General features: G+C 33.9%; 1 protein-coding gene across 3 annotated transcripts in view; it reads right to left on the bottom strand.

The window, feature by feature from the left end:
* The window catches only part of LOC126842885 (protein phosphatase Slingshot), a 73,854-nt gene that overhangs the window by 19,770 nt on the left and 39,474 nt on the right, over positions 1 to 14,610 (bottom strand). For all 3 annotated transcript variants that reach the window (XM_050580099.1, XM_050580098.1, XM_050580100.1), the window contains 2 exons: positions 7,469 to 7,721; positions 329 to 507 (listed from right to left, as the gene is read on the bottom strand). In XM_050580099.1, the coding sequence (XP_050436056.1) occupies positions 329 to 507; positions 7,469 to 7,721 (432 nt within the window). The remainder of the gene's footprint in view (positions 1 to 328; positions 508 to 7,468; positions 7,722 to 14,610) is intronic.

The following is a 14,610-nucleotide window of genomic DNA, read 5'->3' as shown; positions in this document are numbered from 1 at the left end:
TCCTAAATTAACATATACAATTAGTGTTTTTTTTTTGGGGGGGGGGCTAGATTGGTGGAAACTAGCCAAAACAAAAAGCATTAGTGGATGCCGCTTATCGTGATCGAGTCTATTCTTATTTCAATTTAGAAATAAATGTAAGACAATGTACATCGGTGGCGCAACTACAGAGGAGAATTTGAGGAGTTGAAAAACCCCATCGGAAATTCTACTTTTATTTAATATTTTATAAGTCTAACCTTCGACTATGTTATCGCTATAAATGACACATTTTTTCGCATTTCACTACCAACGGAGCAAAAACTTAGTGAAATGTATGTGAACTTACCCGTCTCCGTCTAGAGTTATGGTAGTGTCGGCCAGGAGTCTAAGCACCAAGCCAATGGTAGTTCGCTGGTTGCAGTCCAAGCCCAGAAGGCAGGATTCCTCTTGTCCGCTTCCGTTCACGCAGGACACCACCACCAGGTACCTGGTGCGACCGGAATGTACGCTTTCCAGCTTGACTGCCTGAAAAAAAAAAAAAAAAAATTATAAATATTATTTAAAAATAAAAGCGAGTACTCTTGAAGGAAATTTGGTCACGAGAACAAACCGTTGATCAAGTACTAATTTTAAGGATAATTTGACTTTTGGATTTCTATTCCACGTTTTATAACTGCACAATGATCTTGGTGCGGGGTGGAAAAACAAAAGGAAATTGGCAATAAAATGACATTAATCAGTACATAAAATATACTAACACAACACAAAGAAAAAAAACAAAAATTGAATGAGAAAACGAGAAATGCAAATTCGTAACATTTAGCTGTAAATAATCACACAAAAATTCAGATGTACCAAAACGAATATGTCTGAGAAAGGTTTAGTTCTTTTTTTACTGATTGACGAATTTTAAGTATCATAAAACTTTTATTACACCGTCGTTTTATCAGAAGGACGCTGAACTTTATTAAAAAGGAAAACAGCACTTGGCGCGATAAAAAAAGCCTCGACAGACGTTTTTTGTAAAATGAAAACTACAAGTATTTAAAATTATTTTTTGAACGTCTTTTTTTTTTTTTTATCTGCAGAATTAAAAGAGAATTACCCAAGGCTTTGAAAACAAGCGTAAATAATTTCTAATTTGATGGAATTTCGACGAAATGATGTAATTTATATTTTCGTCAACTGTTGGAAGGTCTTCAAAATGTTTTCAAAAAAAATAATTAATGTGTACATTTTAACACCAAAATGCGCATAATAATAAGGCACCGACGGCCGAACTATACATAGAAAACCAGATCCGCTTAAAAAAAGTAATAAAAAGAAATACATAAAAAAGTATTTAAAATGTAAATAATCTTATAAGAGCGTGTTTCGTATTAAGCATAAACCCAAGACAGAACATAAAAATTCATATGAAATAAATTCGAATATATTATATTCTTGTATGCTTGCCAATACAATTTATTGTAAATTTTGTAGTGAATTGATTTTGTATTAATATAATGGCATTAATATTCATTGTCTGTATTCTATATTTTGATACACTGGTTTTACATAAAATGAAATTGCTATTGAAAAGACATGATGTATTATACTTATACTTTTCTAAAAGAGTTAACTCTGACATAAGACAATAGTGAGGATCAAAAAAGGATAAAGTAATAATTTTTCAAAGTCAAGTTTTTTATCAACTTTAAATATTGAAGAAAACTAATCTACATTTGATCCCCCACAAGAATAAATTGGAAATATTATTTTATTTTAATCTCCTTTAAAAATGTTGTAAAAGTTGTTCTTCCTTTGGATCTCATTACTCCATGTACCTACATATTAACAACATTATTTCGAAGCTTGAGTAGATTTTACAAGCAATAAATAACAATATTTATTACTTATTACACATGGTCGGGTTAGGTTATTTTATCCAATCACGGAGCGTCTTCCTCTTAACCTCCAATTACTTTTTTTCTAAAGATACATAATGTACTCGTACATTTATTACGCACACTCATTTAGTTACTTTACAATCATTCCTCTTCACCTTTTGGGAAAAGTATGATCTTACCAAAAACAATCAAATAGATTGGCACACGTCAAACCTAAAAAAAAAGGTTCAGACATTTCTATCTCTCTCTCTCTCTCTTCTGGGACAACATACAGGCGATGATAATGCATACGCAATAAGAAATTTTGCTAGTTATAATCAAACGTGCCGGATACTTATTGAAAGTATTAGCGAGGCAACAATATTGTGAGCCTGAGGCGATCCGGGAGCCGGTGAAAATGTTGGTCAGGCGCCTGTCTTATGGCGAAACCGGTCGATGGACGTTTGGTAGTATAATTAATAACATTATTGTCATTTTATTTTTCGGACGCCGTTATCATAACGCCATTAACGAGATGTTTCCGATTATAATAATTATGGACATTGACGACGTGCAGGATAAACACAGCCCAAGGGATTGTAGAAATAACAACTCGTCTGACAAACGATCGACTAGCGGCCCTAATAACATAATAATATTAACCACGAACGACCATGGCTGATGACAGATGGTTTATACTATCTAGAAATATTAAAAAATATTGAACATAGAAACCATATTGTAAGCTGTACGTCGCACGGATTGATTGTTATAGTCCGTCATGGATAAAAATATACAGTCGTGGCTGGTGACAAGAACACCAGAACATAATTAAAACACAATTTTTCAAAAAATCTTCCTCTCAAATCATTTCTGGTGGAGGTCAACACATCGGGTCTAATGCCGTCTTAAAACTATCTTATATAAGTGGCATCATTGTATTGTGTCATTCGGCTTCAATTGTCGAGAACAAAAGGGGTCCGGCTTGATTTTATCTTTCACCTACTCGGCGTAGCTCACATATATCTACAATGTGAATGATTGATTTCTCTTATTTTCTAGTCTATAATTTTATTATAATATAAAATATTTAGTCTATACAATATATATTTACATTGTATAGTCGAGCATATACGAATTACACCCACGATAATTTAGATTAGAACAGTAGAAAATCAAATTTCAACAAGTAACTACAAAAACCTTACATCAATATATTTCCAACAAACCAAGTCGAAGTAGTAATTATTATAAACGCTTGCAAAAACAAATTACTTGATGGTTAAAATGGATCTAATTATACATAGAATATGGAAACTCTCAAAATGTCAAATAACATTGTCAGAAATTTTGGAACTACACAAAATATCTACATTTTTTTAGTAAAAGATTTGATAAAAAAGACAATTTAACAAGTCTTAATTAAAAGTTTAAATTGCTCCTGTAGTGTTTTGAGTTAATTAGACATCCTAAAATTCCGCCAATGTCAAATTGTCTTTTTTGTAGCAAGTTAGGGAAATGCATACGAGGTTTCAAAGGATTAAAGAAACAAAACTAAAAAATAAAATAGTATTCAACTTCAGAAAGAACTATAATATATTATGTTGTCTGTACCTGTTAGCAATTATAAATTAGTAGTACTGTTATTCGTTGGTTTGTTTGTAAGCACAACTGAAGATACACGATAGATCCCAGTTTTTACAATAAGAAAAAAAGCAACTCGGTTAACGGACAAAGTATAACAGTAGTCAGTATTATTCTCGTATCACGCGCGGTTACTGTGTGAGCACCGAAAGTGTTTACACTGACGAAGATACCTTCTATTTAGTATAAAAAAAACTAATAATAAGTACTCATATAATCAATCGCGACGATCATGCTATTAGGTTCAAAGGGTGCTGGTGCGTCCTTGGCCTTGGACGGTGTTCGCGTGAAAGCCACGAGGAGGTGTTGAAAGGTTGACAACCGTTTCGTGATGATCGACTCAAAGTACACGTGGGTTCTACCCCTTGAACAAGAATACATATTTTACTGTGTCATGACGTCCATGATGATTAATTGTTGACTGGCGTAGTTAAAAAGGACAGATCCGAGAGCGCCGTGCGAAATAATTATCGACAGCCGATAAACCAGACATACCATATTGGATAAGACGTCAGACTGTGAGAAATACGTCACAGGTGTGGGTGCTAAACTGACTTTTTAACAATTAATAGTACATTGTAAAGCCACTGAATAAACGCTGTTATTATGGAGCAAACAATCCTTGACAACACGAATAAACATGAAAACTTTTGTACTTTCTTCCAGAGAAATTATGTTAGGTATTTTACACTGATTGGGGTTTAAATTTAAGGCTTTAGATGTTTGAAATAATGACTGAAAAGTTTTGAATGTCAAATTACAAATAAAGTCATTTAATGGGTGTCCTAGGAGACTAACAAAAATTAAATAGCGAATACTCCATCTGCTTCTCTTCACAGTCTCCAACACAGATGCACCTGATGCAAGTTTTAAAGTGAATCTCTATTTTTCTTTACCAGGATCGGTTTGATGTACCTTGTACGTCTACGTGAACGATAATATGATTATTCATATAAGAACATTATACGAAGTATAGCTTGTGTGTGTAATCAATTGATAAACCACATAAACATCTGATTTAGATATTGCAAAACCGATGACTAAAACGTTCCTCCCCCTCCCGGAGCGGTGTTTAACGCTTTACAATATTTTATTGTTATTGTTGTCGTTATTACTATTATTATTGTAGTATTACAATCCGTGACGCAAATCCGTTTTGTGATTGACCTATTGTGTTTTCATTGATTGTTTGCAGTGGCGTTATCTCGACGACCTTCGGTTATTATCACATGCACGACTATGGACTGCGCGCTTTTACATGCGAAAAATCGAGACCTCCTCGGATCGAGGGGGAGTAAGAGAGGGACAGCAACACAAGAAAAAAAATATTCTCACAAGCGTTTGCTTAAGTACGTGTGGATAAAGCGAAATCGACTGGCAAAAATAACAATAATTATTACCCGCGGCGCAACAATTGCGGCGTTAAACAACCTTGAGAGCTGGTGGTACGTCACAATATTTATCACAAAGAATTGCCACAATTGTTTTTTTTTTAAGCACACGGAGAGAACCCTTAACACAGTCACGAAGTCAGTCGTTAAAATGACAATAAAAAAAAATTGTTTGTTATGCTAGCCAATTATTTAGACATCAAGCCAAACGTCGGTGGCAATTTAGTGAAGTGCGTTCAAAACGCGTTCTACACAATTAGTGCTTGTGTCGTTGCTAATGTTGACTTTTGGCGAGAAAAAAACCAACATTCTTTAAGAGCGAAGGAAGTGAGGAAGGACGAACTTAAATAGATTCAATTTAATCGGACCTGTTTAGTCACACAGCGTGGCGCTCGCTGCTATGTAGCCCATCAAGGATCTTACTCGAGTATTAACGTCGGGGAACATGTATTATAAAACTTTTATTGTAAAGGCATTGTCAGTGATTTCGATGCGACCACGTCCTAGATTATCATCGATACGGTCGCCAAGCGGGTCTCCTAACACATTACGACGATCCTGACACACAGAAGACAAATTGTCGGTGTTAACAGATTGGATATGTCCTGACAAAAGAATATAATATGTAGGTTTTAACGGTCAACCGAAAGATAATAGCGCCATAACGATGACAGAACTCGGTGGAAGGTCGAGTAAATTCGTCAGTATTATCATTTCTAAACAAATTGTAAATCAGAGATGAGCAGAATGCATTTAAGTATTCGTGAGTCGCAATCTATTAGATTTAATTTAATACACATATTGTCATTACATGAACACTATTATTTATGAATGTATCAAGATTTTGTATCTTGTATTAATGTACAACTCAATTTTAGATATGGTTTTAAACTGTTGAAAATAGCGTTATTTTAAAACACGACAAAACAATAGTCTTGGACATGTCAACCCTATACCGGTGGTGGTCAGTTTGATGTGTTGGAATCATTCAATTGTCACTACAGTGGTAACACGACCGCTGCCCCATTTGACTATAAACGGTCAACGTGGAAAGCCGCTTCGAGGTGGGTAAACGAGTTTTTTGACTACCGTAAATGTGTTTGAAAGCCAACACAACAATATATAATACGCATTATAATCCATATTACAAAGCGCGGATAATATAAAGAAAACCGAATATAATAGACAGCACGACACGGAATTGAGTGTTGTAGAAATTGAACTATAGAAAGTCATCCGGAACACAAAACCTGAGTAAAATATATCATACGGTCACAGCTTCGGTAGTATACTATGTTATACAGGGTGATGGGGTAACAACATAGCGTTGTTCTCGTCCGTGCACCGTGTTATAATAATAATAATATAAAATGGTGGTAATAGGTACGTGCGCCTTGGAGATTTCTACGTACAAAAAAACCGGCCAAGCTCATTATCGTGTCAAGGTCGCGGCGTAAACTCAAAAACCGTGAGATGAGACAAAAGGACCTAACCGGGAGTATAATATCGAACGAAAGATGGAACCGTGTAGGTAAAACCTTCCCAGCGGGCTGTAGTGTAATTTTAAACAGGTAATTATCACTACCATAAGCTATTGTCCGAGTTTTGATTATGAGAATTATTATATTATTATTGTATCGAACTTCGCTTTTGATTCGAAACACACGACAGATAGGTTCACGGTATCGCTTTCCTTCCCAAATTTGTAAGCAAGGAGCACAGAGGAAATGAGCGAACCTTCCTCTAGTGGACACAAAAAAATCTATATACCATTGGTGTATGCTTACAACAACCTCAAGTGATAAGAATATAAAGGGTTCTAGCAGATGAATACTCATCTAGACTACCTCTTAGATTACAGTTTTGTTTAATAATAAACTTCCTGATAAAACTATTGCGTCTCGTTAAACTTTATTCCATAAAAAATCAATAACTCCTATTTTCTCAGGAAATAGGATTATTTTTATCCTGTTTCTCAGGCACGTAAAGCTCAGCCCTTGATAACCATATAGAAACTCGCATATTGTACGAGCATAAGAACATAAGTTCAATCATGTAACAATAAAATAAAATATTTAATGCATTTCATTTCCAATTATTCTAATTAAAATAATAAATTAAAAATAATCCATTTAAAACTAATTGCAATGCAATCGTCTATATTGATATCGGGGTAATATTTTTCTTAATATCAATATTGGATAATAAACTGCATTTGGGAATAAACATTTCCAATTTAAAAAAACTACAAGTGTACTTTATCATGTTTGACTGGGTTAGGATTCAAAGGTCATATAAGAAGTGACTTAGTTCAGAGGACTCTAGAAGAGTTAACCTAGAACGTTTTCAATGTATTTGTGAACACACATTTAAAACGTACTTAAAAAAACGTTTGGCCATTTAAATAAAATAGGGTTCATACCAAACGTCATACCATAAGGCCCAGAGTGATCAGGATGACCGTGTCTTATGGAGTCTAACTAGTGCGAATACTTCCAATCAGACTAATTTCGTTTATCGTTGGATCTAATTTTTATATTTACAATGAATTTGTTTATACGGAAAACATGTTTGACTACGTACCATATTGAGACTGTCGTCGGACCTGAGTATGTGGAACATGGACTGGAGATGCGCCTGTATGTCATTGGCGCGGGTCTGCATCTCGTCTTCGCTCGCAGACATCTTGTTGGATAACGGCGCCGACGCCGACTGATGTCGGTTGTGGTGCGAATGATGGTGGTGTCTCTTGCGGCGGGGCTGTTGGTGGTGCGATTTGGGCGAGCACAACACTGCCGAAGTAGTGCCCTTGTTGGCAAAATAACACTCGCTAAGTCTGCAAACAAAGACAATTACAATTACAATTATTAATAATAATATGTATTTAACGCCCCGATAGCGTGCATTGCAATGTGAAGATTGGCACACTGTTTTCGAAATCCAGCGTCTTCCCCATTAAAGTACATTTTAACGCATTTTTGTCATTAATCCCCAAAAAACTATTATTCTAGTCGGATTATCAACAGCGTTCGTCCTCGTCTCGTTTGGTGCCCAACCATAGTGCATAGTTTTGCCAGTGGTGAAATTGTTTTATATTTTGTATTACGACTCACGTGCAGTGATGGGACACCGAAAATCCGGATTTTCACAGAAAAAAAAAACGCTATTTAAGCTACTTAAAAATCTCATGGGTATTAAATATTTTTACAATATAAAGCCGTGTATCTAAGTAAAATATTTATGACGAAAATTTAAAAATAAAATAAAACGCCGAAACATTGATTTTCGGATTCCCATCACTATCAGTTACATCACGAATTTAGTGTGCACCTTTAACATTACAATATATCGATTTTAAGGGAAAAAAAACCAGACGGGCTCATTACACATAGGGCGTATCAAGTTTTTCCATAATGTAATTGAATCTTTCGTTGTGTACGTCGACTTTATGTAACGCCAACGCGTCTAACAACGGGATTCCATTTATACATAATCTCAATGCGTTCTTCGACTTACTCAGCTCTCTGTACCTCCGATATATAAAGTTAACATTATTATTGTTATTATGTCTTTAAACACATAATTTATTACTAACTGGGAACGCTCGCGTATTAAGTTAATCCATTCCCAGCGTGTACATACGCCACCACCATATAAATTACTCGAATGAAAAAAATCAAATTCGAAGACCTCGTTTAGTATTCCGTATGACCGCAGCAGGAAAACCAAGGGGTGGTGGGTGATTGATGAGATAATATTATAACATCGTTACACTTATATTCAACCGGTATTCGTGTCGGGCTGCGGTTAATAATATTGTAAACGTGTATGACCGTCGAAGAAATTCGATCCGCATACACACATGCACATCGTACCCACAGCGATTTAGGTATTGATGGTCGGTGGAGACTTAAGTACGCATGATCGTGTTACGCATTGTCCTTACCGTCGATACACATACAATACTGTCCTAAGGCCCGGGGGGGGGGGGGGAGCATCAAAACTTAAAGAACGAAACACATTCGTACTTAAAAAATAAAACTTGATAAGTGCAAAAAGTCGATTTTCGCGAGTTAAAATACTATCCATATAACATTTTTAAATATTTAAAAACAATTATTTACAATGATATTTAGTTAGTTTATTAGAATTATTTCCAACACCAGGCATACAAATATTACACCATGCCTTCAGATTTCTTACATCAAACACTATACTTAAAAATTACGACGGTGAATAAAAAAACTACGACTTGCCCCGTTCGCGTTCTCGTGGAATCAAAATTATGAGTATTAGCCTAACCGTTTTGGCGGATAACTAGAAAATTACTCGTAGAAAGTAAGAACTAGGACGCACAACCAAAGTGCGTATACATATTTAACGTGTGCAATATTATTATATACCTAGTACACATGATTATTATTTATTAGTTATATACTATTACAGAAATCTTAAACAGGAAACAAGAAGAAAATAATACACAAGTGTTTCTCTACAATGTAATCATGGGCAGTACATTTTATATTATAATATTATGCTACTATAATAAACAACATAGCACAACTACAGTGAAGATAACTGGAGATACGTTAATACTATGTGATTGCCCAATGCGCACTGTAGTGATAATAATACAATAATTACAAGGGCCTAACCGTTAAGGTGCATAACGACGATAGAGTAGTATAACTGCATCACGGTAATTGACTAAAATTCGCTAGACGGTCAAATGATATATTAATTACTTAATAATATATTATAATGCTACTATAACCGAGTCTCTCATCCTGAGTTATTATTATATGGTCGTTTTAGGCTACTATATATTATTGTATACATTGTGATTATTATTATGCAACTCACCGGCGGTCATTTTCAAGTGGTTTGACGTTGGCGAATTAACACCTTCAAATGGGTCGATAAACAATTACAGTTTGTAAGAAATAACTTCCGCAGCTTTTACTTTGACTATAACGTTCACTAACGTCAGACCGCCGGTCAATTACTTGCGATTAACCATTTTGTTTATTTAAACTATTTTTTATAAATGACGCTTATCATTGTCGTATTAGCATAATGAACAGATGAGTGATTAGCAATAAAAAAAAATCTCACTTTACACACGACTTACCCTCGACCTGAAGTTTCCATTAAATTTTCTCTTTCAAATTGCAGTCCTAACACGGCGCTTAACAACACATATTTTTCAAGACACCGTATGTTTTTAGGGAACTAAAAAGTTTTCATTAAAAATTATACAACTATACCGGTATACAAAAAATTATAATAATTTGCTTAATAGTTCAAAGGTTTATGGCGAATTGACCGTAGAGTAATCGCTACTAAGCTGATATTGTTTTTCGTCCAAATGAGGGGAACTTTGGTGCGTTATATAAAACATGAAGGTGTCTAGTTTCAAAAAAAAAAAAACATTTTAGGGTAGAAGCGTTCGAAAGGGGTAGCCTTCAATCTCGACCGTCAATTCCTTTTGTGTTTTTCTGTTTAACAAAGCGTTTTGCTCGAGGATTTCCTGTTGTGCTTCACCCTAGCAGGTCGCACTTGTACGTATGTAAAAAACTGTTCACCACACAACATACTACTACACGCCAAACGTGATGGAACGAGTACTCGACCGTGATTTCTTTGTATTATGGACCATCCCGCGTTTATTTTTCTTACTAGATAGTACCGAGGAGCCGGCGGATAAAGAAAAGATTAACCTAACCGGAGTATAAAGTGAATAAATAACATTGTAACCGACCACTACTCTGATTTGCAAATAGAATTTCAATTCCGCAATAACGCAACGATAATAACAACATGTATATTTTCTTCTCTTGTATTGGGTTTGCGGGCAAGGTAACACCCCGCGGGCAAGCCGTTTTCACCCGACCGGCGTCCGAGTCGTAGTCATATTATATCACGTCGTTATAAGCGCAAACCGGTTGCAGCTTAAGTAGAATACAATATTTATACTTAAGATTATGCAGGAAACTCGGATGCTGTCTACAGAAATCAGTGTCACGGAGCAAGCAAACAAGAAAAAAACAAAAAAACAAATTACATAATAATACATACATAATTCAAAGGACTCGAATGCACAAACCGAGTGTTATATACGGAAAAAAATAAAATAAAAACACCCGGGTGCCAAAAAATATTGTTTACACAAAAAACACGTTAAGTGCAAAATCGAATAATCAAATTGGACCTGAATTTATAATATATACAAACTACGAAATGTCCTTTCGCAAAATGACTGTTACTATGTTTAACATCAAACGTTCATCAAACCTCACCTTAAGTTTATAGAAAACTACACAAATACGACTTACCAAAAAGTGTCAAAAGTTGTCATAAATTTTAACAAAAAACAGTGTGAAAGAGCCCGCTGAGTTTTTAAACAAACAACCACATTTTGATCAAATACATAAAAATGAAATAGTATACAATTTTGAAACAGTACGCAAAAAATAAAATACTTAAGTATTAAATACTTTATTTTGATTTTTTAATTAATAATATCATAATATACTAAGTATATTTCAACTGTTAATATTTAATAATATTAGAATATTAATGACATAATTATAATTATTTTTTTTTGCAATTAGGCAAATTATAAAAATTAATAATCTCCCAAAAATCATAATTAGGACAACTCGGTTTCTGAGACTTATTACTATGCACACACACAGATAAAATAGTACAATTAACTAAAAAAATAGGGAGAGGCGGATGTTGGCGAAATAATACATAAACTATGTAAAATATTTGATACGACGGTTATTAATGGTGAATGAACAAGTGCATAACCTTCGGAATAAAAATTTAACATTAATTTCAATCACATCATTTATCTATCGATTATCGTAAACAACGTATGTTCCTTGGGAAGTAAATTAATTATAATCAGGTTCATCAACTTCGTTTATAGCATTAAATACCTCAAAGATATATACATCCTTGATGTTTTGCTCATTTAACAAAATCTTGATTACTTTGAGAATTCGCAAGGAATTAAAGGACAGACCAGTTTAAATAAATTACCACTCGCTACTATATTATAATAATATTAATATCGGCAAGGGTGTCTTCGAGGTAATAACTTCTCCTTTGGTTTATCTGTGCACTCGTGGTTAAAGCTTTATTAACCGTAAAGATAAATAAAATAAGGATTATTCTAAATGTAGTATTATCCTCGGTTGAAACAAATTTTACTATTTTCTTATTTAAACCAAAAATGCGACATGTCTACTTTGTTTGTATAGGTAATCGTTACAAGTAGTACATCAATGAAATGTTTTTTTTTAACTACTATAATATAATATATTTTGAGCGTTCAACGCTATAAAATACATCATCGGTACGCCTAAACGACTGTAAACATCCATGATCGGTATTTAGTTTAGAGCAGCTAAGTCGGGTTGCCAATTATTGTGTTATTGGAAAATGTCCAGGGCACAGGTTGTCAAAAAACGGACAAAACACTAAAAATGGTGGAACGTCAAATTTAGTTTTTACCGACAGATCTCAAGGTTTTGGCAATACCGTTTTTTTAGGCTAAGGTTACAAAACCACTACTAAACTGGTATACATTTGGCATATCATACAATAATAATTAATTTATGACAACTTAACATTTTTTTATAATTTTATTTGAAAAGTCTCCGTATTATTAGCAATCGCCATGTGATATGGTATTTAAATTAGCAGGCCTGATAAATATTTAAATAAGCCCAAGGCTTAACAATAAAAAAATGCATTACATAATTAGAAATCAAATCAATACATATATATTTTTGCCGTTATAAAAATTAATTTGCAACAAAAAACAACTGCTCTTAAATTATTAAATGTTCAGACTTGTAGCATAATTAGTTCACAATGTTATCTGGCCCTGCGTATGTAGTATTATTATCAAATCGACAAAATAATTAAAAGTAGATACATATTTGAGAGAGCCTATATAGTTATTATATCAAAAAGTAGACAATTGTGTTGTGATTACTTATTAGCTATTAGTCATCACTTATCATTAATACAGTACCGTCTAAATAATAATACTATTCACTTTCGCTCTTTAAAAAAACAAGTTTAGAGACTCCGTAAATGTCGTCTTGTGACAACGAGCTATAACACCACCCTCTAGAGACTAGAGTGTAGCCTATACTTATAATATCATATCAGATCAATAATATTTAACTGCTTTTATGCTCCGTGTATCATATTGGGATTGCTGTCAGTAATTAAATCACCGTCAACATCATGATATTAAAATTTTTATCGTGCAAAGAGCTGATTTGGATTATTCAAACACGCCGTAAATAAATTTGACATTTTGGTGGACGTACCGGAAATTATAAATTTAAATATCGCACGTGTCTAAATAAAAGCCTGCCTAATGTTGTGCCTGACAAGTGAATCTGATTATAGCCCTCAAATTGTACAGACTAATGATTGGTGTGTGCACGCCTACCGTTATTTTATTGCTGATCGACGAAACGGCTTTAAACAAAAATAGGTTATTGTTAACTCTGAAAAACGTCAGGATAAGATATGATAACTCGATATCCACATCAAAACTAAACTTTCTTTACACAAACGGCTTTTTAGTTATTATAATTATAACTTTTTTCAAATTACTTGTGTATTATTTTGTGGTTCTATATTATACTCATTACTTACTAACCGTCCGGTACCGGCGACGGCGGACTGCCGTAATTAATAGACTTCCACTTGGGCACAAGCCAAGGTCTTTTATAAACTCGATACAGTGTATAAGAAACGTAATCAAATTAAAAATAATACAATATAATAATATATCCTGTAGGACGTTGAATTTTTGTTGTGCGCGTTACGGTCGAGGACGCGTGGTAAGGGGAAGAGGGAAGAATCGGGGGGCAGGAGATAAGGTTCAACACCACAAGTTGATGATATCCATACTGCCGAGACGCGTGTCGGATGGCATTTGCATTTTTTCACAGAAGAAACACAACCGGAGTACAGTCAACAACCATAGGAAACCACCAAATATAATAATAATATTATTTTATACACAGAATAGATTAACTAGGTTAGCAGCGACCGCAAGGGACTAGAGAAGAACGACACACACAAGATTTCACAGCCTATTTTTAGCAAAATATTAAAATCAAAAAATTATTTAGTAAGCAAATAACTCAAAAGCGCAGTAAAAATAAATATTAGGAGGTATGTATCAAACATATTTATGTATGCATCGAAAAAATTAAAAGTAATAACCGTCAAGTGTTGACTTTAAACTTGAGCCACTTAATAAGCTAACTGTCTAAAAGTTATTAAAAAGTGACTTAACCAACTTTATAGACGATAAATAAAAATGTTGAAAACAAGCGAGGTATTAATAGTACTTTAACTATATTATATCTTTAAGAACAGAATATTTTTGAGTCATCCTTCATATATTTTTTATTTACTGAATTTAAAATAATAAATATACAAAAATTTTACAAGCCGCAACACAAACTCATTTTATGATAAGTCATTCTTAACTTCGATGGGAAAGCTGAGTAAGTATTAATTGTACAATGATATTAATACTTTTAGTTTTAGTAATTTGCAATACTCTAGCCCCCGCTGTCACGTGAAATGTGGAGTAGATTTAATTCAAGAGTGCCCTATGAGTTCATACACCTATTAAAACATAGAACTATATTTGTATTATATAAAATATAAATCTATCA

The sequence above is a fragment of the Adelges cooleyi genome, unplaced genomic scaffold (assembly GCF_023614345.1).
Source record: "Adelges cooleyi isolate 19-005CV unplaced genomic scaffold, UGA_ACOO_1.1 ACOO_flye_CR_arks_rails_tigmint_CR_PRNA_574, whole genome shotgun sequence".
NCBI classification, from domain to species: Eukaryota; Metazoa; Arthropoda; class Insecta; order Hemiptera; family Adelgidae; genus Adelges; species Adelges cooleyi.
Note: the sequence above shows the minus strand (reverse complement) of the source record. Positions and strands in the feature narration are given on the sequence as shown.